Raw genomic sequence first — 25,189 nt, forward strand, 5'->3', positions numbered from 1 at the left:
CACAGACAGATTCTCTTCACCGATGAGACACCACTGTTCACCATCGAAGAAAGTTTCAATCGCTGAAATGGTAAGTGTATGCCTCATTATCTCGGAAAGCCAGGGACGAGGTTCCAAAAATCCAGAGAGGATATTATTCTGCATCAGTCATGGTGTGGTAGAGAGTGAGCTACGCTGCCACCACACGTCTGCATCTTTGTCAGAAAAGCGTGAAAACCGGTGGTTGCTGTCCCAAACACTATGCTGGAGACTACAGGGAAAAACTTCACCTCTACCCTGTACAAAATATCTCAATTGATTTTCCGACAAGATTCTGCTCCTACCCCTACAGTGATATCAACACAGGAGTGGTTACAGTATGATAGGCCCTCTAGTAGCTGTGATCTTAATTCCCTAAATTGCACTGTGGGCAGTGTTTGGCAGGTATTGCTTCTAATGTAAGAAGCGCCACTCCATAGTTAACAATACGAAGTGCTCTTTACTGGCTGCAGTGGTGACATTTCCTCCGAAAACAATGTATGCTAACGGCGGACTTCTTTAAATATGATTGGTGCAAACTGTTGTCAACCTGCTTTGCATTCTTTATGTATTTTAAATTACATTTTATTATATTGCTGTTTTTCACTTTTCCCTTTGTAACAGTATTTATGGCCAGATTAGGTATATTGGGAAGACCCATTGTGCCAGAGAAGATGAATTTTTGAGCTATATACTCACTGTTTCGTAGAAGCAAGTTACAGATGAACTATGTGCAAATTTACTACGAAACATTTCACCTATCTCATAAAAAAATAATAATATATTTCAACTTACTTTTATTTTCTTTCTTTCCTCAATATAACACTCAAATATCTAATATTCTTGTTGAGTTAGATATTAAAACTTACTAGGAATGGGTCTCAGTACGTCTGGAATGAGGACTTCGACTAGATTCTGATAAAAATGATAATCTGCACGTCGTATGAACTGTTGAACTGGTTCGTATTTACATAACAGGTACAATTTAGTCCTGAAAAAAGAAAGAAGAAGAAAAAAAAACATATTTAATACAGTGTTTACAGAATTCTTTCCCCAACAGGGAAACTTGTCAGTCATATACTAACAACCAAATTTTCATACTACTATTCGAAATGGAGATTAACGTGTCTAATGCTCCAAAAGAATTTGAATTCAAACATTCAACTGATGTGAGGATAGCAATCAAAGTCCATGCCATAACTATAAAACGCAGCAAGGCAGAAAATTCGAATTCAATATGTCTTATCCGCCTGACGTTCTAGTATTTCTATGTATTTTGAATGTTCGATTCAAATCAAGGAACTTGAAACATATAGCCAATACAGGTTATAAAGAGAATACTTACAAAACAGCTATATTATATATATATATATATTTCAGGGCATTATCAGCATCGGCCTTAAGCCCGTCATGTATTGGAAATGACGTCCTTCAGCGAGCACGATATCCATGGAAAGGGCAAGGGAGGAAGCGGTCTGGAACCTGTATGTCAGGTACTATCCCGACATTTGCCTAATATGAGGAAAACCCAGGAAAAACTCACTTAGAATGGCTGGCCTGAAAAGACTATTACACATTCTCGACCGAGTGACCCCATCAGGAATCGAACCTGGGACCACTCGAACCAAAGGCGAGAGTGTTAGCGACACCATATTGTAAACAACAAGTTTTTTTTTTTTTTTTTTTTTTTTTTTTTTTTTTTTTTTTTTTTTTAAGGTGAAACTAGTTATGTTTTGGTTAATTTTCCATATTCAGTTTCATAGAGGGATAAAGATGAAGACAGAAGCTATTCTTGTGACAATGAGTTCACATTAAAAACTATTTTGCCCTCTGTTACAGTTTTTGATCTGGTATCCGTCAACATTATAAACGAACGGAGTCATTCTATATGAGTTTCCATAATTACACGTGGCAGAAAAATTTCAGTCACTCACTCACTCGCTTGCTCAAGACTTCTTGTTTTATGTGCAAAGATTGGAAAAAATGTTCTTTGTTTTAATGCTTCTACATCACAACGATGAATGTTGTGTGATGCAATGAATTTGTTGTAGATACTTTAAGAACACATCGCTCTGGAAGGTGAAAGTTTGCATTCAAAATTTCGGTACTTACTAAATGACATATACGAGGGCCATCCGGAAAGTGGTATTCGTTTGTGCAATAAAGACACAGTAGTACATATTAACAAATATACACATTTTTATTGGAAAGAGCATACTTTACACTACTTCTCCACATAATCACCAAGCAAATTGAGGCATTTGTCATACCGTGTGACGAGTTTTTGTATTCCAGCGTCATAGTCCTCCGCCGCCAGCGTATTGAGATACGTAGTCACGCCTCGTTTAAGTTCTTCATCGCTGTCAAATCTTTTTTCCCGCCAGAAAGTCTTTAAGCTTCGTAAAGAGATGAAAATCCGAAGAGGCCAAGTCCGGGTTATACTGTGGATGGTCGAAGGTTTCCCACTTGAATTGCTGCAGAAGTTGTTGTCTTTTCGCAGCTGCATGGGATCTGGCATTGTCATGAAGGAGAATGACGCCTGTAGACAACAGACCTCGCCGTCGATTTTGTATTGCCCGCCGTAATTTCCTTAATGTTTCACAATACGCATTAGCATTAATTGGGTCTCCACGGGCCATAAAATCAATGAGCAGTACACCTCGTCGATCCCAGAATATGGTTGCCATGAGTTTCCTGGTGGGTGGAACTGTCTTGATTTTTTTTTTTTTTTTTTTGGTTTGGTTAGTGAATGAGCGTGATGCCACTCCAGGACTGTCGTTTACTCTCAGGTGATGCATAACAAACCCATGTTTCGTCCCCTTTAATGATGCGATTCAGGAAAGAGTCTCCTTCATCGGAATAACGTCCCAGAAACGTTAGTGCTGCAGCCATACGCACAGATTTTTGAATAATGCAGATGGTCTTTGACAATTTCATGAACAATTGTTCGAGACACATTAGGAAATTGTTCACAGAGTTCATCAATTGTGACGCGCCGATCGTTTCTCACGCATTCGTCTACTGACCTCAGCAGTTCGTCTGTAATGACAGATGGTCTCCCTGGACGCTCCTCGTCGTGTGTACTCCCCCTCCCCAGGTTGAAGTTGCGACACCAGTGCCGAACAGACGACTCGTCCATATCATTGTCTCCATACACATCCTTTAATTGGCGATGAATTTCACAAGGTCGAACGTTTCGTACATTAAGAAATTTAATCACGTCCCTCACTTCAAAACTGGCGGGGTTCTCAATTCGTTTAATCATTATAAACGAGCACAGACAGAACACAGGCACTGCTAGCGTCACGCAACCTCGCACAGAGCAGGCAGACAAGCCACTGACGCGGTCTGACCTTGCTCAGCGGCTCGCCGAGTTGTCAGCGCTTCATGTGGCGCAAACGGGTACCACTTTCCGGATGGCCCACATACCAAGAATAGTCTAAGTGAATATACATAGCTAAGTTTGGAAGTAGGAAGTGACAAGAATTTATCCTTGAAACGAAATACTACTACTTCCACGCAAAGTTTTATTAAGCTTTATAATATTCGTTTCACAGACAAATCATCCCCATTTTTAAAGTAAATATGGTTTCATTTCCGCTTTTCCTGCTTTATTTCTCTTCTACAACCTTCTGTATATATATATATATATATATACAGGGTGGGCCATTTTAATTAATCCACGGAAATATCTGAAAAATGATAAAACATAGAAGAAATGTTTGAAGTACACGTTATATATTGCTAAGGGGGAAAATCATTTCCGCCAAAAGTACCCCTCTCCACCCCACGGAAATGGGGGTAACGGGGGGTAACTTTGAAATGTCAAATGGGAACATGGGTCGAGTAATACCTCGTTCGAAAGGTCTTGGAAAACTAAGTAACGCTGTACCAAAATTTGTTTCATATGGAGCACCAGTTTCAAAATGGCCGCCATGATATAGTTCGGAAACTCCAGTAGCCGTAGTATGAAAACCATGGGAGGTAAATGAATGGAACAAAATTGAAATACGTAAATATCATAGGGCATATCGAATGGTGTGGTCCCTGTGATCCCAGTGGCCTCCCTGAAGGGGTCTTGGGGGCTAACTTCAAGATTTCAAATAGTAACATGAGTCGAGTGGTACCTCGTTCGATAAATCTTGCAAAATCAAACATCTTGCAGGAGAAAACGATTGAGGTGAAATGGCAGTGTTCTCAAAAGGCCGCCGAAACATAGTACCAGTGTCAGAGAAAAGGTTTAGTATCCGTAGTATGAAAGCGATTGGAGATAAATCAACAGAAGAAAAACTGGAGTAGGTAACTGACGTAAGGCACATCGAGAGGTGTTGTCGGGGTGACTCCACTGAAAGGTATTCGGGGCCAACTTGAAAATTTCAAATAGCAACTTGAAGCGAGTAACATCATGTTACATAGACAAATGAATATCAAACAGCTTCTGTAAGAATATTTTCGACATGAGACACTGTTTTCAAAATGATCGCCAAGACATGGTGAATATGTCTAAGAAAACGTCTAGTGCCCATAGTATGAATACGGGTAAAGATAAATGAAAATAACGAAAATTAAATAGGAAAACCACGGAGGCGTTCCAAGGCTCGAGAATGATACAACAGGGATAAAAATGTTAGAGTAAAATTGCCATAATGTATAGAGAGATATCCAAGTCCTGCAAAATAATCTTTTCCTGTGCTCTGTATGTGAGTGGGGTGGAAAGTAACAGTGAAAGTTCAAATGAGAACTCTACTTTAATTCGAAAATTAAGGCCACCTTACAAATAGGTATGGTGTGGTTGAACCATTTGTTTGTAAGGATGACGCTGTAGTGATTAAAAAAAGGTGAAATTTTATTTGAATGGTAACGCATATCTGTTTGGCTAAGTATGATTTGATGCGAAAACAGAAGGAACATTATACGAAAGAAGTTGTCGAATAATGCAGTTGCTGGAACTTACAAACGTGTGAATTTGCTAATCTCCGTCGCCACAGAAACTTTTATGCAATGCGTGCTGGTTATTAGGAAAGCATTTCGGAGATATACGTACACACTGTTTCGTTCCTCAAGCTCACAATGTGACATGAGTGCTAATAGTTAATCAAAATGTAACTGTGGCCAAGGGCGCCCATGTTGTGGTTTCCAAGGGAGGCAAGAAAAAGCGACATTTCAAATATAGTTTCAAATTTTGCTGTAGCTATTCTAAAAATTCTATTGAGTTTTCGATATTCCGAAGCACAATTTCCTCTAGGGGGGCGAGAGCCCCCTTGCCCCCCTTATGGGCGCCTTTGACTGTGGCCATCCGCATTAACTGAGTGCACTAATTCTCTATCCCTGAAATCTGCCTTCCAAACAGCATTGGGTAGGTCAAGCGTACGCCCGAACCGTTGTCCGGTCGAAAATTGAAATTTTGAAGTTAGCTCACAAGATCCCTTCAGGGAAGCCGCTGGGATCGCAGGGGTCACATCATACGATATGCCCTATGATATTTACGTATTTCAATTTTGTTCCATTCATTTACCTCCCATGGTTTTCATACTACGGCTACTGGAGTTTCCGAACTATATCATGGCGGCCATTTTGAAACGGGTGCTCCATATGAAACAAATTTTGGTACAGCGTTACTTAGTTTTCCAAGACCTTTCGAACGAGGTATGTTCCCATTTGACATTTCAAAGTTACCCCCCGTTACCCCCATTTCCGTGGGGTGGAGAGGGGTACTTTTGGCGGAAATGGTTTTCCCCCTTAGCAATATATAACGTGTACTTCAAACATTTCTTCTATGTTTTATCATTTTTCAGATATTTCCGTGGATTAATTAAAATGGCCCACCCTGTATATATATATATATATATATATATATATATATATATATATATATATATATATATATATATATATATATATATATATATATATATATATATATATATATATATTATTGACTGCATGATCTGGATAAATAATTCATCCGCACAACAAAACTACGTCAGTTGGATAATTTATATTCAGTTCTAAAAATCCAAATCATTGAATGGAAAATAAATTGAGTATATTTTCTAAGTTGAAATATTATCCATTACACGTGATCTCTTTCGTATATTCAAGATCTCAGAATTAGTTTAATTGCAAAGGAATTTACTTACTTCGAGAAGTACTTTTCTTCCTCACACTCGTCTCCATTATTATTATCCTGACTCCTCCAAAACTCTCTCCACAGTGTTTCTACTGTGCTAAATTGTAGATTTATAACTGCATCAAGAACGGCCTGCAATAAAAGAGAGAGACACTAATAGTATTATATATTATCGATAAACTAAACCTATACGAAAGTCAATATGCTACATGCACGAATGCGACACATGCCATTACTTCTTGTTGTTTAATGGGACGTCAGCAGCGAGATTATTTGTCCCCGTCGCGATATGGCCAACTGCCGACACATTATATGCATTAAAAATTGGAAATAAAACTTTAAAAAGTTATGCTCAAGTATAACACATCACAAATATGGCACTGAAACAAAACAAATAAAATAACATTACGATGAAGCGTAAAAATGTTAAAAGAATAAAAACAAAAACAAATATAAAACATATATCTACAGAAGTACGTCAAAAATAGCAATAATATTAACACACAACAGGAAATACTATAAAAAAGAAAACACGCACACAAACATATATATTATATACATCTTAGCATTTACTTCTTATTGAGTTTAAAATATTTAAAGTGCTATGAACTGTAATATTTCGGTGTTTCTTGACACCTTCCTTAGCAGATCTGGGGAACTCACCTCACTTTTTCAGACTTTCCTCTTGGACTATTCCGTGTGTACGGTAAACAATGTTGAAATAATAATAATGATAATATAAATTCCTTGTTCTAGAATCCCCTTCGTTGGAAGTCTCATTGCTGTGAAAACTTATACATAAGGTTTTTATGAAGATGTAATTTTGAGCTAATTTCCAAAAATTCTGCTCACTTTCAAACGATACTTTGTGACCTTATTACTGTTTATTGTGCACACAAGAAATCGTGCAAGATAAAATTCTACGAGGTGAAAGGAGTTCCATGTGGGTTGCCCAGATCTACTGAAGAATGTGTCAGGGAACACCGTAACAATCCAATCAATAGTATTTTAAATATTAGATGCAGTAAATAAAAGGTAAAGTTTACAAATCCTTACATGATCATCTTAAGCATTATTACACAGAAGATGGATTTTTTTCAATATAGTATTGTTGTTATTATAAATAAATAGCAAAACAGACTAGTGAGTTTATTTTCTACAGACGCTTAATAGATTAGAAGAAAAGAAAATATCTTGAAGAAATATTTACTCTATTTCTATTCTTTCCTTGTTACTCTTATCTTCTACTTTTATATCGTCTTCACAATGATCTAACAATATTATTGTAAATAAGTAAATATTGATAATTTATGTTTGGCATATGTAAAAAATGTTTCTGTTTTTAGTGCGTATTTATTGTACTAGTGCAAGTTTAAAAAAACAAACACCGTTTGCCATTTTCTTATTTTCGCACGTGCTATGTGCGCGAATTTTTAATATGATCACGTAACTATTGACTTTTGTTTAAGGAGTACAGAAGGCATACTTTTCTATGGTACAGTGTGTTTCAAGCACTCAAACGTTTTTTTTTTTTTTACCTCTGTATGTAATTATCCATTTTCTACAAGTCAGAAGAAATTTCATAATTTAATTAGTTGAAGGGTGTACGATACCATACTGAGGATGATTATAACACATGATTTATTTTCATTTAAAGGAAGTAAGCCTCTTGAACTATTTGACATGCGTCTAATATTAGCATTAAGTAATGTTTTAATATACAATAGTTTGAATGTTAATGTTCATTAACTTCAAAACTGTTAAGACCAAAATATTTTATATTTACAATCTCTCATACATCACACAGCATAATATACAAGCCAAGCATTAAAACTATACAAACATATTTGTTTCTCTTGGACAAATGCCTACGGAAACGTACTAAAATAAGAAATGCATAACAATTATGCAAACATGTATTGACAATATAAAAAACATAATGAACTTGAAGGTTGTCTATTAACAAACAGTTAGAACTACAGAAAGCTCCTTACCTCACAATGTTCTCGATACAAACTTCGGAATGTATCTACGTCTTCTAGGATAATATCATCAGGTAAATTAAGACCAGAGAAGTCAATGTCTGGGAAATTAGGAATCGCTCCTGTAGCATCACCAAGGTACTGATGATGTTGGGAGTTCTACAACGCAAGTAAAAGAAAAAGATTAAAATGCCACTGAATTATCAACTTACGTTACAGCTTTGACCAGAGAACATAAATCAAAGTTTCCATCTGTTTAAACAGTTATTTAAGAAACGGAACAGATAATATATGTGTCATGTATCTGACGTGGTTTCAAGTCTTAAACCAAGACAAGGCATAGTGTTCAACCAACATCCTAATTAAACAGATTTTGAGCAATCATATGGAGAAAAGAAGGGTAAGTTAGTGAATGACTCTTAAAGTGGGGGCAGGAGAATACAAGCTGCTAAAGTACTGTCCTACAGGCTAAATAAGTTTTATTTTATGAATCATCAACTAAAATCAAACCCGGGATACATGCACCAAGGAATGTACGATACTGCACCAAAGATTCCCACCTCAAAGTACCACAAACCACGCACATCTACTGCAGAGTCCCTCTCGTCCCTGAAACAATGTGTGTCAGTCTTTGTTCTGCAAGAAGCCGAAAACCTCTTCTACATTAATTGTGTGGATGGTGCGTCTGCACGAATCTGACAGGCTCCACTGTATTTTCTTCTTCTCCCGTTCACCGTAAGGAGGTACAGGTAGAAAAAGTTTCTTCCGTAACATTTAAAATGTGATTACATTGCGTAATGGCAGGTGTTCAAAGGACTGTTCTGTGAGGCAGGCGACCGAGAGAAAGAGCTAAGCCAGAACACGTTAATAGATTGTTATCATGAAGTATCATGACTTATGCTATGTTGCCAAATCTCTCATTGACATCAATCAGGGCTGCACACTCCATATTAAAATAACTAAAAATTTTGTTAGATCGTTCTTTTTCTATATACAGGAATAAATAACTATAATTGTTTTAAAAGTATTTTTCTTCGTATTGACTGGGAAGGCACATGATTTCCTGACTACTTTTACAGATCCGTCCTAATTATTTTCAACATTCTGTGATCTGGTGCACTGTTGTGAAGAGGTATACAATTGTCCTCACTTTACATCTTTTAAACAGAATATCCTTCCTCAGATGCTTTAGCAATGGATGCCTGAACGAGTTCAACACTTGCGCCTTTTGCTCGGAGTTTAGAATTCTAAGAACCAGATTTCCATCAAGTTCAGAACAGACAGAAGAACGGTTTGCATTGCTTAATACATATTGATATAGCTCAGTATTGCTATATATTTGTATTTTCTTCATTTTATTCTGGCGTGTGACTTTTTTGTACTCAGTGTGGATTCTAAGATTTGCTGAGAGAGGATTAATTTAACTATCCCGTCGGTAACTATTATAATTAATCGTGGGACAACTAAATTACGAGACGATTGTATATCATTCTACAGTAGCACTAATAAACTTAATGCTTATACTTCGGTAGCTCAATATTCTTTATTATTTTTACGGGTAATCGTACATACACAGATGGATGCCTTTTATCTCCTAGAATATTACAAATCTCTTATCCTTTAACTGGTTCAAATTTCCTAAACCCATATATTATCATGAGCACTGAACACATAAACATGACATCTCAAATCAATAAAGAAAACAACCCAATGTGATAAATGCCTCATAACAAACAAATTGAAGCTTCTTCTTAAATGGTGTGTTACATTATTCGTAGCAGTTTTTGTCATTGTTCTCAGGCGATATTTTGCTGTTTTTAAAGTGCGAGTACTGCTCAAAACATCTAGCTCGAATTACTGTACATCATGTATCGTATCATTTAAAAGGGCTCCGTTCCAGATTTGCTTAATCTGATGTTAACTCTCTGCTATGACTTGCAGTTCACAGAAATAGCAAGTGTGCCCATGTATATTGTTACACAAGTTCGACTGCCACAATCCTCAAATTTCTCACATCACTCGGTCTTATAATCCAGAAATATCACTGTTCTTTGCAATCGCAAGTAGATTCATGTGTTGCCCTCCTTCTTGTGTTAACTTTGTTACTATCTCATGTTTATAATCGGGACTCTTCAACACAAAACTGCAATATGATAAGTCTTTGCTAATGAAATATTCATTTTGGAATCCATTATTCATCAATATTTACTAATTTATTCGCATACGTTTCGACGACTGCTTGTGATCATTGGTATGTGATTATTAAGGAAGAGTTACATTAATTCGTAGACTCACATAACGGTAAATTTTCAGTTCTTAGAAAAAACTATTAAACTTGGTTCACAGCAAAACACAACTGTAAATCTTTTTGCGTTATCTCCTGTATGTGTCTTTGGTTTGAGGAACTCCATTATTTTAAGCGCGTGCCCATAATGTTAACGTGGACTCGAGTTATCGAAATTACATCATGTATTTTTCGCCGTACGTTCTACGATTTTTAGTATCAGTTATTACACTTTAAAATATAACATTAACTACAATCCTATGAAACCTACATTTTGATGACTTTTCTCTATAAAAACGACTCTGCATTCACTTTTTACGTAGACTACGGTTGTAAAACTAAAATCCTGAGTTTAAAATAGTTTCTTCAGTCCGTCTTATCTTAAAGAATTTTTTTTTTTTCTTTAATCGAATGAAGGACTAGCAACGCCTTTCAAAACTAACAGAGCATCGGAGTGCTTTCCTGTGGCCTTCTATCCACACTTGATAAAATCCGAAACTAATTTAAACACAAATATGTTAGTTTTTGTTTGTTTGTTTCAGAAAGCTTTTGAATGTCGATTTTGAGTTAATCAAATAACGAATAAATTAAGAAATACACAGTATACAAATAAATTAAAAGTGTGAGTAGTAAGTGGACGTCAAGGTTAGTATTTCATTATTAAATCGCATATTATCAGTTTATTTAATAATTACGTCTTTGATGAATGCCTGTAAAAGCTAAATAAAGACTTGGGCCAGTGATTCTCAACCTGTGTGCTGCAAAAGATCAGCAACTTTCCGTTTGCAACACTACAGTAGACACAGAGCCATACAAAAGGCTAATAATAGTAGACAAGCAAACCAGTGTAAGCTAACCACAAAATTGCTATTTGAGCTAGTGAATCAACTTTATAAGAATCATCAAATAATATTACACAGTAACGTTAAATTTCTTTGTTTAAAAAAAAAAAAAAAAAAAAAAAATGGCGACTCTTCTCCGCAATGAGCAGCTGTAACTGAAGAATTCTTAAATGTCAACAAATTGCTTCTATTTAATTTCGAAGAAAATAAGACGCACTCCTAAAAACTTAGTAAACAAACGAAATTCAATACTTTAATGGAATTTCTCAATATTTCTTCGAATTCAATAAAATGAGAAAATAAAACAAGGAGAAACGAAGAACATGAAGTAGTAACTACTTTACTTAACAAGTTTCCATATTATAAATACGACTCCTAAAACTCAACGAAAATCATTTATTTGTAGTGCTTCTTTCAACAAATAATGACTGAATTATTGGCTTATCTTACCAAATAGGTAAGACGGACAATAGTTTCATTGCCTGAGAAAAATCACCAATTTTCCCTGATTTCCAGGTTAAGAACCATTTTCCCTGACGTTTGACCTTCGTTTCACTTTCCTTGACTTTTCCCTGTTTTCCAGATTTGTAAGAACCCTGAGGCTTCAGAAGAAATGATCATCTATTGTAATGAGTACAATTTACACCCTCTATAAGTAGAGACGAAACTTTTTTTCGCTAGTGCGATATGTGCGAAACGTTAAAAGAATGCGTGTATGTTTCAGGAAACCTCAAACTTTTCGTTTTAAAGCCAGAAATCACGTTTATATTGGCATTACTTGCGATAAATATGAATGAAAACGAAAAAGTGGAACCCATGCTAATTTTTGCTAATAATAACTAAAAAGTGAACTTCCAATATTGTTAAAGTTCAAGTCAGTGGCTAGAAAATTTTAGCAGTAACAAAAAAAGGCAAGTTTGAGGTTCAAGTGCATGCAGGATTTGTCAGTGAACATGGAAATGCTGTTGCTCAACTGATTAAAGAAGTAGAAGTGTCCAACTACCATTATGCTCACCTTATCGTGGGAAAACGAAAAACTTACGAAATAAATTAGATTACTCAAGCAGGAAAATTTGGGCCTGCTACTGTAGGGTTAATTAAAAAGAGTAGTGCTTCTCACCAGCCTGAAGTTGAAGTTAAGTTGAAAACCTGCGTGTCAAAAGTATTGACGAAGCTGCAAAATTACACGCAAGCAAGTGACGACAATTCTGCTTAAAGAGTTTACGAAAAGCTCTGCGAGTTATTTGATCCAGAAACTGTTTCACTTCATAAAGATCTAGACATCAACAAAACTGAACTATTGCTTAAATCGTTGACTGTATTTTGTGGTGGAAATGTTCATGATCTGTTGATTGCTTACCGTGAATTTAATAGTATGGTTATTGAAGTTCTCAACAGTGAGGATAAGGAAGTTGACACTATATCACTTTTAAACAGTTTAAAAGTTAACCACAGGTCTTTCTTTTGCTGTTAGCTTGTTACGTCAATATGGTTAACAGTCTCGAGTGTTGATGCCGAGAGATTCTTTTCGAAGTATAATATGATTGTTACTAATAGGAGAACAAATTTAAAAGAAGAATTGGTAATGTCTTGTTGCATGTTATCCTATAACTAAGGATGAGGTTAGAGGAAGTGTTTAAATGTTTGAATTAATTTCTATACTTCAGTGAATATATTAGCTAGAATGTGCATTTAATCAAGGCATATCCTTATTTTTGTATTATATATATATCTTACTACCAAAAATATACTGTTTACAAGTACCATAATGCTTTTAAGAAAAATTTGTGCTACATTTTTAAAAAAATAAATGCGACATAAATGCGAAAATTGTGATAATTAATGCGCGAAGAAGTTTCGTCTCTATCTATAAGACTTAATATTCGTACTTACTATCTTCACAATGCATACGTAAATTGAAAATAAACTATCGGGAAGAAATCTGATAAACGGATTTTGTTTGGTAATTACTGATACATGACCTAAAATTAAACTATTATAAATATAGCACAAATTCTTTCAAACTGAATGCATCCACGTTACCAGTAAGTCGGAAAATTACTGTTAACTCTATCAATAGACTAGAGGAAGACTAGGGTTCGATTCCCGGCGGGAGCTCATGTGGTTCGGATTCCACGTTAATCAGTAGGTCCACGTCTCATATGGCCTCGCTGCTGAACGGGACGTTAAACTCCAAATCATCATCATCAGAGAGGAAGACTAAAATCAAATCCTCTTTACATCCACCTGAGAAGTGAAAAAAAGTCACCTGTGTATAGTATGATTTAAGATCATCATCATCACTATGGATGTTGTGTTATTATTGATAGGCCACTTGCTGTAAACTGAGAAGTTGATGCACGAGAGTCTTCAGGTAACCTCATCGATTTCACAAACGAATTTTAACAGCGTCCATTAGCTCTTTCGTCCTCTTCCTTTCTTCCCCTCCATATCTTCTAGCATGTTTCTCATGTCACAGTTTGTTCTCAGCCAATATGTTAATCAGTTTCTCTTTCTAATTACATCTAAAATTAGATCCCCTACTATTTCTAACACTTTCTCATCCGTTTTCCGTTCGAATTCTTACTATTCTTCTTCATGTTCACACTTCGAAATCATCTGATCATTTTAAATTGCTTCTGCGTAATCTTCATGTTCTCTGCCCCTTTACAGTACAATATTCACCCAGAATGTTTTACGAGTCTTTTTTTCTTAACTCTTTATTCAAGGACTCACAAAACAGACTTTTTTTCTACTTAACGCTTCTTTTGCCAGTTCTATTCTTGCTTTCATTTCATGACCACACTTCATGTTCTCATTAATAATATATACCACCCAGGTATCAAACTATTTAAAATGACGTGGAGTTACCTAAAATTATATAATTGATATGTCGCCATCAAACTCGTGAACTATTCCCGATTTACAAAATTACTGACGAAGTATTTATAATTATAATTTAAAAAGCATATAATATGAAGCGACTTAAAACTTCTGGAGGCTATTATATAAAACCTACTATTTCGTCAAAAATGAACTCCTAACTTAAGACAAATTCAATTAAATATTTAATATGGAAGTGAAAGCTTGAAAAAGTAATTGTTTTACACTACGTTTTCATTTCAAGACGTTTAGTATTAGTATTATTTGCTTAATCCCCAAGTTTCCTAATTAGGAAACACTTAATTGATAAGTCACTGGTTATGAAGTATAATAAAGAATGACTTTTGAAAACTATTCACCTAATGTACTTACCTGAGGTGAGGTGGAATCGGAATTACTGGAAGCAGAATTATTGGCATTTTGTTCGAATTGACTATCTAAATTCTTCTGTCCTGACACAGGTTTATAACGCTTTTGTGGTGTTTGCTGTTGCCGCACAGCAATGGACGATCCGTCATCCGAGAGTTGATTCAAAGGAGAATTAGGCTTTACTCGTATACCGTAATAATGATATTTTGAATTTCCTCTGTAATAAAAATATACATATATTAACATAACTTTAGCAGAGACGTAAGATACGTTCCACCACAGCAACATTTAATGCATACAAAAGAAATATTAAAATATTAGTCCAAATATAGCACGATGTTTTTAGTATGAAAAGAGTTTCGTAAAAATTTATTCGCACTACGAGGGGCATTCCCAAATAAAGTTTCCTCATTTTTCTCAGACAGAAGCTTAATTACGAAGTAAAGAAACACATTACATAATGAAAGACAATCTTTCTTGAAGTCATGGTGGGACGAGCGAGAGCAGAGGAGCTATAACGCATGCGTGGACTAAGCAACAAACCGGCCTGCCCGAACTCAGTTTAGTGGAATCCAGTATGACAGAAATATGCCTGTTAGAAACAGGGTCACAAATGGAAGTGCGTGCTGTCATATGCTATGGATGGGCGCATGGAAACAGTGTTTCAGAGTTAATGACCCCTACAGAGCGTCAGACAAATTCATATCTCATCAAATGATTAGGCGCTATGTGTAATGCTCAATAAAGGACGGCAGTGTGTGGAAGATGAAGGTTGATCTGGGCGTCTCTCCATGTCCCAGACTGAAACAAACGTCGACAGGGTACATGACATGGTGTTAGACAATAGGCACGTAACTGCGTCTGATGTCGCATCCACATTGTGGGGACGTGCTCAAGTCCACCAAATAATTCGCGACTTGTAGCAATATGGAAAGGTGTCGGCAAGATGGGTGCCGAGAGACGTCACCACGAGAATGCACAAATGAGGCAATAAGCCCCGAATACCAGATGCGGTACGAGCGCGAGGGCAATGACTTCCTGTTCAAGATAATAACTGCCAATGAAACTTGGGTGGGTGCACTTTACTTGACTTCAGAGACCAAGGTCGCCTCAATGACATGGAAACATCCCAGCCTGTCCGTCAGTGAAAGTTCAAAGTGTCGCAGTCCGCAGGGAAGGAAGATTATGCTCACAGTAGTTTAGGACGCGACATATCAAATTGCTTGATTTCTTCACTACGCGGACCATGATAGCGCATGCTATTGCCACACATTAACCAAACTAAAGTCCACGACTCTTGAAAGGATTTTGTTCTTGGGCAACAATGAAAGACCTCACACAGCCAGGCAGCAAGGGACACTGCAGAATACACTTGTCATCTGGGATGAAAAAGATTTAATCATCTAACCCACAGACCCGACCTTGCCCCATCAAACTTCTACTTTTTTCCCTGTGAATAAGTCAGTACTATCGGGACATCACTTCGGAAGCAACGAAGAGGTGCAACAGGCTGTGAAGGACTTCTTGAAATCGCTGGGCAACGATTTTTCCATGAGTGTTTCCTTGAAGTTGATTTTACAGTACGACAAATGTATCAATGTCAGTGGTGACTATGTCGAAAAATACCCAAAAGATTGTAATTTGTTATAATAGTATATGTTTTTCTGTTTGTAATAAAGCTTCCGTGTGACAAAATTACGAAACTTACTTTCGGAATGTCACTCATAGCCCTTTACACTACAAAAAGAAAAAAATCTATACCAGGCATACCTTTATCACTCTCCCCCGACCGTATCGTGCAGTTGTGTGACTCATCAAGATCAGACATACGTAAAATGCATTGTGATGATAATGCGTCATGTTATAGTTCGATTTCACTAGCACTTAAAATTTACTATTAATGTATTTTCACTACGCTTCCACAAGATATTGAAATCAATCTGAAAACACTTTCCGTATTTAGTACAATCCTAAATAGGATTTAGACCTTTAAAAGAGCTTTTAAGTTTGTGAATATATGATATTTTTAGTCTGTGTAATATTTTATGCTAAATATTTTTGCTTTCATTGAAATAATAATAATAAAAAGAACTTTGGAGTCATACTGCATTCAAGGTTGTACTATATTGAGGTCACTACGGTATATTCACGTTATCTGTAATTGCTGCTTAAGTAAACAAGAATTATAGTGGAGCTCATCTTTCAAGTGATGCGCTGAATATCGGGAAGTACATAGTGAAAATGAGACGTATAACACATCATATCACAACAGAAGAATATAAAACATCAGCCGATTCAAATGCATATACAGGGGGATACAGGCTAGCTGGTGCAAGAGGTCCTGGTTCGAGTAAACAACATCGTTTCTATGTTTTTCTTTTGGGGCCTTTCCGTTTCTCATTCCATTAATTCTTTCATTACTCACTTCTATCTAAAAGTTATACCTTGATCTACAAATTATAAGTTTACAACGTTAAAATGAAGATCTCATTTATTCATTTATCTTCCTGAGATATACATTGATCTAGCGTTTCTTGCCTTATTTGTTGAAGTTTAGCGAATCTTTTCATTACCGATACTACATTAGACATGGATGTGCAATTTAAGATAGAATCTAAACCACAATAATGCGTCCAAATTTTTAATGCTCTCCAACAAGAAATCGAACTCGGGACCACGTGCACCAAAAGCACACGCGCTAACCACTAGATCAATGGGGACGGCTACCGTTTCTCAGTTTGTTAATTTTTGCATGAAGGTTCATTTCTTATGTAAAACTAAAACGTCCAAATCTAGGTCAAATGCATGATACAGTATGTTAATACGCTGTAAGACATCAAATGATTCTTAGCGGCACATCATTTCACGACATATCAGAACAATGTGATCATCACGATATAATACTTAATTACTTTTATTAACAGCCTGTGTCGTCAATGCATTATACACGTGAGAATCCAACGATTACGCGAGCCGTTAGTGAACATTCCTCTGAGAGTGGTCACTCATTTTCATCACAGTCGTTATATGTATTTTGCTAAAGTCTCGTAAAACGAACTGTCGATTTCGAAATATTTTCAAGCAGACTATACTCACTTCCCCATACACCGAATTATGGTTTACAACAAGTGAATTTCGTTTCATAGTGTGAATCTACGGCAGATTTCCAAACTATGTGAATGCAATACTGAAACTGGAAGTAAGTAAAATGCACTAACTACATTTTCGTGCGGAGGAAATTTAGCCTTATGGAAATACTGGGAACTTTACACGAACTGTTACCAAACATAATATTATATATAAAAATGATTTACTTTTGTTGTTTCATATCCATGTAAAACAGGAAAACAAATAATATAAACAAATTACACTTAATGATACTATTATAATTTAAGCTGTCTGAAATCGGAGTGCACTAACTACAATTTCGTCGATTTCTGAGTTTAAGCATGAAATAATATGAGTTTTGCGTATTTAATACCGAACTTTGTGCCACTACAAACTACGTGTAGAAATTGACGTAACAGTTACATGAAGTGCAGTTCCTAGAGACAGCAGTCCGTGTCAAGTAGTCATTTTCCTTACGGGCTAATTTCCCGTACGATTTCTCTTTGAAGTTTGTTCGTTATGGCTTCAGATAGCTCAAGTAATCTATAACTTCTGGTTGTAATAGAGGAGTAAATTTAAAGATACATTCTGTTCCTCGGAAGCTGAATCCACATCAAAAGGCCACTACTCACTATCCCTTACTGTTATTGCTCTAGGGAGAGTAATATGAAAACCGAAACAGTAGTTGAAGTCTATCACTTTCGGTAGCAATAGATAAACTGCTTATCACTATATATTTCCATTCTTTCACTATTTCGATCAATGCTGAAACTGGAAATCACCATTTCCAGTTTGAATAGAGAAATACAGTCAACAAAACTCATTCTTAGGACGCTGAATCCATGTCAAAGGCAGTTTCTCGCCCTCTCTTTTATCATTTGTGCTCTATGGAGATCAATATTGAAACCGGAAGTAATAGTAAATTTCTAACATTTCCAGTTTTATGCAATGAATTTCTTTTTAGTTCAACGTCCCACGGTTATGCTCTTTACGCCAAAAAAAGACAGATGATTAATGAAAGTGAATGATTGTGAAATTAAATTTTTGTGCGCTCCCAACAGGATTCGGACCCGAAACCACATGTACCAAAGGCATACGCGGTAGCCACTAGACTAATGGGAAGGGTTACTTCCGATGCTAGCAGACGGATAAGAGTAGAAATGATACTCTTGTGACGCAGAACTGATTAAAAAACACGTTCTCGTCATCTACTGCCGTTTTTGCTATATGTCGATCAACGCTGAAACCGAAAATGGCAATTTCTACCACTTCCTGTTTAAACAAAGGGTTGACAGAAAAGAGGGAACATGTTATTGGGACGCTGAGTTGATTGCAAAAAATTGCATCTCGCTATTTCTTACAGGTTTCACTCTATGATGATCAACATTGAATCTGAAAACCAGAGGCGGCTTTAGGATTTAAATTTTGGCTTATGGATACATGTACACGCTTGATTGATTAATGACAGTAGGAAATTACTTTTAGAATAGTGGTTGATGCTATTTTTTAAACAATTATCTACCATTAATATAAATAATGGAAAACATATTTACTCTTTATTGTATCTTTTAGCGTTTATATATTTTTCAAAATTTTTGGGTAGGCCCGTGCCTATCCGCTAAAGCTGACACTGCTGAAAACGGTTTCCACTTCCAGTTTACATAGAGGGCTCCCGGATTACTACTGGTGAGACACATAATCGATTTCATAAAAAGAACTCATCTCCTACCGTTTTTACTCTATGGCGATCAACATTAAAACCGGAAATGTCTAGAGAGTTGACGGAGAAGATGTAAACTATTGTTGGGACATTAAATCGATTAAAAAAATCGCTTTACGCTACCCCTTCTACACTTTTGTTTTATGGAGATCAATATTGAAACCGGAAGTAGTAATAAATTTCTACCACTTCTGGATTTAGTAGAGTTGCAGGTGAATCTATTATCTTTTCTTGAGACACTGAATCGATTCCAAAAAGCAGCTTATCGCTATTTCCGTTCTTGTAGTATGGCGATCAATGTTGAATCTGGAAATGGCCAATTTCTAACACTTCCGGATTGAATAGAGAGTTAACAGATGAGATGGAATGTATTCTTGTGACCCTGAATCGTTCCCAAAGGAAACGCACACCACATGAACTTTGTAGCAGCTGTCGGTACACATCCACTCTTCTCTGGACCTGAGCTGGGGTGACACAATGAGATAGCTCTTGGTGGTTTTCCTGAGTTCGTGAAGGTAACGCACTAAAGCGGATTGGAACATGCCGAGTTAATTTGGGAACTGTCGTGTGTTGATGGATGGATTTTCCTCATTGGCGTGCCGTATGACCTCAAAATTTGTTTTGCCTGGGGCGGCCACATCTTGTTAATCTTCGACATTTTAACAACCAGCGTGAAAGTTCTGGAACCAATGAGTTGTTATGCTGTGGTTCACTGCACCTTCATCTTTCACATGACAAATGATTTAGGTTGCTGTCCCAGCGTCATGCCCGAGTTCGAACTCATACAGTAGTAGTTCAGCATTAGACGTAGTTGAGCACTCATCGCCATATTTCTACTAACTTACTGAAGATACTGATGAAGTGGCGGTTTTCGTGTTAAAAAGTCCGCTTGTCACACTACCTCTTGGATCAGTTTGACCTTGTATGACGGTCGCTCATGGCGTATTCACGCGCGTTTGGGTTGTGGAAATATTGCACGATTTATGACTAATCTTTGTATAAGAATATAGAGCTAGTGAAACCGAAATGAATGTTTGTATTTTCCAAACACGAATATCCGTCTGTTAGTATATTTCTATCCATCCACACCATAAATCACTTACCTTGTACCTAATCTTCTTGTTCGTAATCCAAGAAATACTGATCTAATTAACTTGCCAAACGATGCTGCATTTACGGGATCTAACTTGTGTTCGGCACAATGCCGCAGGTAGTGACTGTACAGAGTAGACCTTGGCAAACTCACTCCTTCTGCTGTTTCATAGTTTTCTAGTAACCATTGAACCTGTGAACATCAAACTATATCAGTATATCTGTATAACAGGTGCATGCAATTTTTTTCATGTTAAGAATCATGTAATCTAACTAAAAATGGACTACATACATAAATCCTTTGTAACTTTTAAAAAGCATTATATGCTGAGCCATCATTTTTGCCGGATTGTTTAATATACAGGTAATTGTATCAAACTTCTAATCCCTATACATAATAAACCTACTCTACAATAATATACATTATACTGCTCTTTAATACATTATAAAGATGAAAATCATGATTTGTAAATCTATTTTTTTTCACAAAATTTCCTCACTTTAAGATTATCGATACTTAACAGTTACCTACTCAAAAGCTTAACTGCTAACACAATCTCTCCAACATTAATTTATAACAAAAATCTGACAGAAAATTTTTGTCATACAGCATTTTACACAGTCTAGTTGCTATACCATTGCTACTATGCTCTGATAGCGGGTATAAATCCTGTTCAGCAGAGCTCTGCAAATTGTTTCGTCATCAGTTAAATAGAAGTCTTGCGCTTTCTCTTTCTCCGCTGCCACAGTGGCTTGGACAGTGAGTTGACTGAAAGCCTAGCCTTTTTTTTTTTTTTTTTTTATTTTTATCCTGCTTACGAATTTTCGGTAACCGAGTCTTCTTAAGTAGGAACTTTTGTCAAATTTTATAATCAATTAAGGTTCGGGAAATCCCCAACCTAAATTCATATTTTAGTAATGGTTATCTAACTTTAGAAATTGAGAGGCACCAACTAAAGCTGAGAACTTCAAATGAAATACATCTATACATCTATCTTTAAATAAAGCTGTGAGCAGATTGATACTGCAGAGAAACGAAAGTGTTCACAGATTTTATCAGTGTGAGATACTTACTATATTATGCAGTTTCTCAGCCTATTTTGGTACCCACACAACTTATACTTCATTAATACTTTTATACTTTTTTTTTTTTTAAATCGTCAAAGTTTCCTTTATTACTTCAAGTACAACAGCAAGATGTTCAATTATTGTATATTCATGTTCACTTGTTTGTTTCTTTCTTCGGCTGTTATTGTTTCCCGGCAGACGCCCTTTTTCAAACTACCAGACTAACTTAACAAGCCAAAGAGATTTGATACACTGATAATTAAAAACAGAGCTACGATACTGAACTGAATATTGAACTGTTGATTCGCATACTAACAAGAGACGTCAGCCAATTGTCCAGCTCCGATTTCAATGATTTTTTTTTTCTGATAGAGGACATGTATTCATTATTTGTGATGACAGAAATTTTTGCCATGGTGCGTGTTTTCTATTTTTCTATAATTTTTAAGAGTTGTGATGTGGTTATTAGAGATTACTAGGATTACTCCCTTACTACCCTATGTAAACGGAGTATGGTTAATGAAAGAACAACCATATAGATACATATAAAGCCTAGGGGGAAGATGTATGGTAGGTATGACCTTGACGGCAGCCATCTTGAAATCCGCCATTTGGAATTAAAGTCAAGTTTTTTTTTTTTTTTTTAAATGGGAATAGGGTAATATGATACATAATTTCTTGCTATAATTTAATCAGGAAGACAATGGTGAAGTTCGTTTTAAGATACGCTCATTTGGGGAAAAGTTACAGGCATATTAATTGTTTATACTTACTATGTGCCTAAGTCCCTTACCTCCGCTTCTATCCCGCGTATTAATGATAATAAGTGGATAAAAGCTTCGGTAATACATATTATGCCTAGAGGGAAGTGATACGATAAGGGTATCCTTGACGGCAGCCATCTTGAAATCCGCAATTTCGAAGTAAAGTAAAGTTTGAAAAATGAGAACCAAACCATGTGTACCTCATTTCAATAATATTTTTTTCCAACAAGCCAATGGTATGCTTATTTTTAATCTATAGTTAACCAGTATGAATTTAGGACTGCTTCTAATGTGCACCAAACGCCCATTATTCGATCTTTCAAATTGGCAACACTCCTAATTTTCACCGCATGTTTTAAGATTCCAACTGGCACTTTGCAATTGTTGCCATGGTTTATGTTTTCTAAATTTGTTACGTTTTTTTAAGAGCTGCGATTTGTCAGTTCATGAATAGTTTTGGGATAAGCATCCAGCAATCTTCCTAAATTTTCAAGACTTGCCATGTAATTATTTATGTCCTATACCTGCCCTTCAAAAACTCGTTTACTGACATGAATCATCGCACAACGAAACAACTCCAACTTTGCATTCAGGTAATACCGAAGACGTATCTTGTAATGGATAGCAGATGAAACGAGAAATCAAATGAAAATTCACTACAAAAAGGAAAACGAAATATGTAGATCAATGGTCGATGTTGTGTAAATCAATGGTCTTTTGTTTTGTTTTATATTTATTTCTTTATTGTATATTTATTTATTTATTTATTTTCTATGGCAATTTTTTAGCTAGTCAGACAAAAAAGTCATTCGTTTTCTAGCGATTGTTGTCGATGGTTCATGTTTGTAAGATTTATAATATATCTTATATCAAGCAAGTTATCTGTATCTTTATAAACAAGTTATCTGTTTTCATATTATGTTCATGCTAGAAACAGCGTGTTGGGAACAGTCATACTATGCCTCTGATATTTTCTATCATTGCTGCTATTCCTTTAAAGTTGTATCTATTAAAAATATTTTATTGTTTGTCGTTTGCGCAACATGTAGGCTACATTTCCTGATAATTTTGTGTTCGTATAACACCAATTTGTTATAATTTTATTTGTATTTCTTTGCGCCACATAGGTCTATAGGTTCCTCATGTATACTGATTTAAAGTAAATAATTACACTGCAAGTCTTCAAAATTCAGAAAGATTGCTGGATGTTTATCCCAACACTATTCACGAACTGACAAATCGAAACTCTTAAAAAATGTAATAAATTTAAAAAACATGAGCCATGGCAATAATTGCAAAGTGTCAGTTGGAATCTTAAAACATGCGGTGAAAATTAGGAGTGCTACCAATTTGAAAGATCGAATAATGGATGTTTGGTGCACATTAGAAGCAGTCTAAATTCATACTGGTTAACTATAGAACAAAAATAAGCATACCATTGGCTTTTTGGGAAAATTTACTATTAAGTTGAGGTGTCACATGCTATGGTTTTTATTTTTCAAACTTTACTTTAATTCGAAATTGCGGATTTCAAGATGGCTGCCGTCAAGGATACCCTTATCGTATCACTTCCCTCTAGGCATAATATGTATTACCGAAGCTTATATACACTTATTATCATTAATACGCGGGTTAGAAGCGGAGGGAAGTGACTTAGGCACGTTGCCTGTAACTTTTCCCCAAATGTGTGTCTCTTAAAACTAACTTCACCATTGTCTTCCTGATTAAATACTAGCCCGAAATTATGTATCATATTAGCCTATCCCCATTTAAAAAAACTTGACCTTAATTCAAAATGGCGAATTCCAAGATGACTGCCGTCAAGGTCATACCTACCATACATCTCCCCCTAGGCCATATATGTATCTATATGGTTGTTCTTTCATTAACCATACTCCGTTTACAAAGGGTAGTAAGGGAGTAATCACAGTAATCTCTAATAACCACATTACAACTCTTAAAAATTATAGAAAAATAGAAAACATGCATCATGGCAAAAATTTCTATCATCACAAATAATACATACATGTCCTCTATCAGGAGAAAAAAAAAAAAATCATTGAAAGCGGAGCCGGACAATTGGTGATGTCCCTTGTAAGGTGCGTTTCAGTTTTACCAGTATCATAAAAGCTCTCACATATACAAGAACATATACTTACTTTAGACAATGAATACAGACAAATCTATTCAACTTAAATAATTTCTACAGATTTCGATGCATATACTACAGACTGCAACAGCAAATCTTCAGTTTTGAATCCAATCGTGCGGAGTACGGAACTCAACAATCATTCGTCTAGACAAGATCTTCGATGATTACTACTACATATTACTTAGTAGTAAAGTATAAATATGAATCAATTAAAATTTACTTGCAAAAGTAATATAGCACAGAAAACTTCTTAAAAAATAGCTATATGTACAGTATGTTTTTATTTTGTTAGCAAGCAAAATGCTCAAGCATACAAGCGTAAGACCAATAAATTCTTAAAGCAGTGAGAAGTGTGTTATATCAGAGACTTACGGTGGCTGGTGAGACACGAGTGGCATGTGAAAGATTGGGATGGCCATCACCATCCAGGGAAGTGTTAGTATTCCCAGGAACCATATAGGTAACACCAGCATCCTGGTAACAAAGGACAGACTATCAGGCCAAGTACCAGAGAAAAAAAACCCTTTCAAACAAGTTAATACATGCAAAATCAAAGTAGCAATACTTACTATGCACATACAGTCAAAGGTTAGCCACTTAAATATATATATTTGTATGTCTCTATATACATCCTAGCGTCTTATTGTTAATTATAGTTTTGGATACATTCCACATGTATTAATAAAAAACACTGACCAAAGCTAAGTTTGAAATTCATCAGACATGCTGATAACTGTAACTGCTGAAACTGTTACACAATTATTTTAAATATATTTA

The 25,189-nt window shown here is 35.8% G+C and overlaps 1 protein-coding gene across 10 annotated transcripts in view; it reads right to left on the reverse strand.

Moving 5' to 3' along the window:
- Rfx (regulatory transcription factor Rfx) overlaps positions 1-25,189 on the reverse strand; it is a 342,716-nt gene that overhangs the window by 21,544 nt on the left and 295,983 nt on the right. For 9 of the 10 annotated variants that reach the window (XM_081742843.1, XM_081742844.1, XM_081742841.1 and 6 more), the window contains 6 exons: positions 24,785-24,886; positions 20,440-20,621; positions 14,512-14,725; positions 8,143-8,289; positions 6,159-6,280; positions 888-1,009 (listed from right to left, as the gene is read on the reverse strand). In XM_081742843.1, coding sequence (XP_081598969.1) covers positions 888-1,009; positions 6,159-6,280; positions 8,143-8,289; positions 14,512-14,725; positions 20,440-20,621; positions 24,785-24,886 — 889 coding nt within the window. The remainder of the gene's footprint in view (positions 1-887; positions 1,010-6,158; positions 6,281-8,142; positions 8,290-14,511; positions 14,726-20,439; positions 20,622-24,784; positions 24,887-25,189) is intronic. The other variant, XM_081742849.1, reaches the window with a different exon arrangement.

The sequence above is a fragment of the Thermobia domestica genome, chromosome 16 (assembly GCF_964235325.1).
Source record: "Thermobia domestica chromosome 16, izTheDome1.hap1.1, whole genome shotgun sequence".
Lineage (NCBI taxonomy): Eukaryota > Metazoa > Arthropoda > Insecta > Zygentoma > Lepismatidae > Thermobia > Thermobia domestica.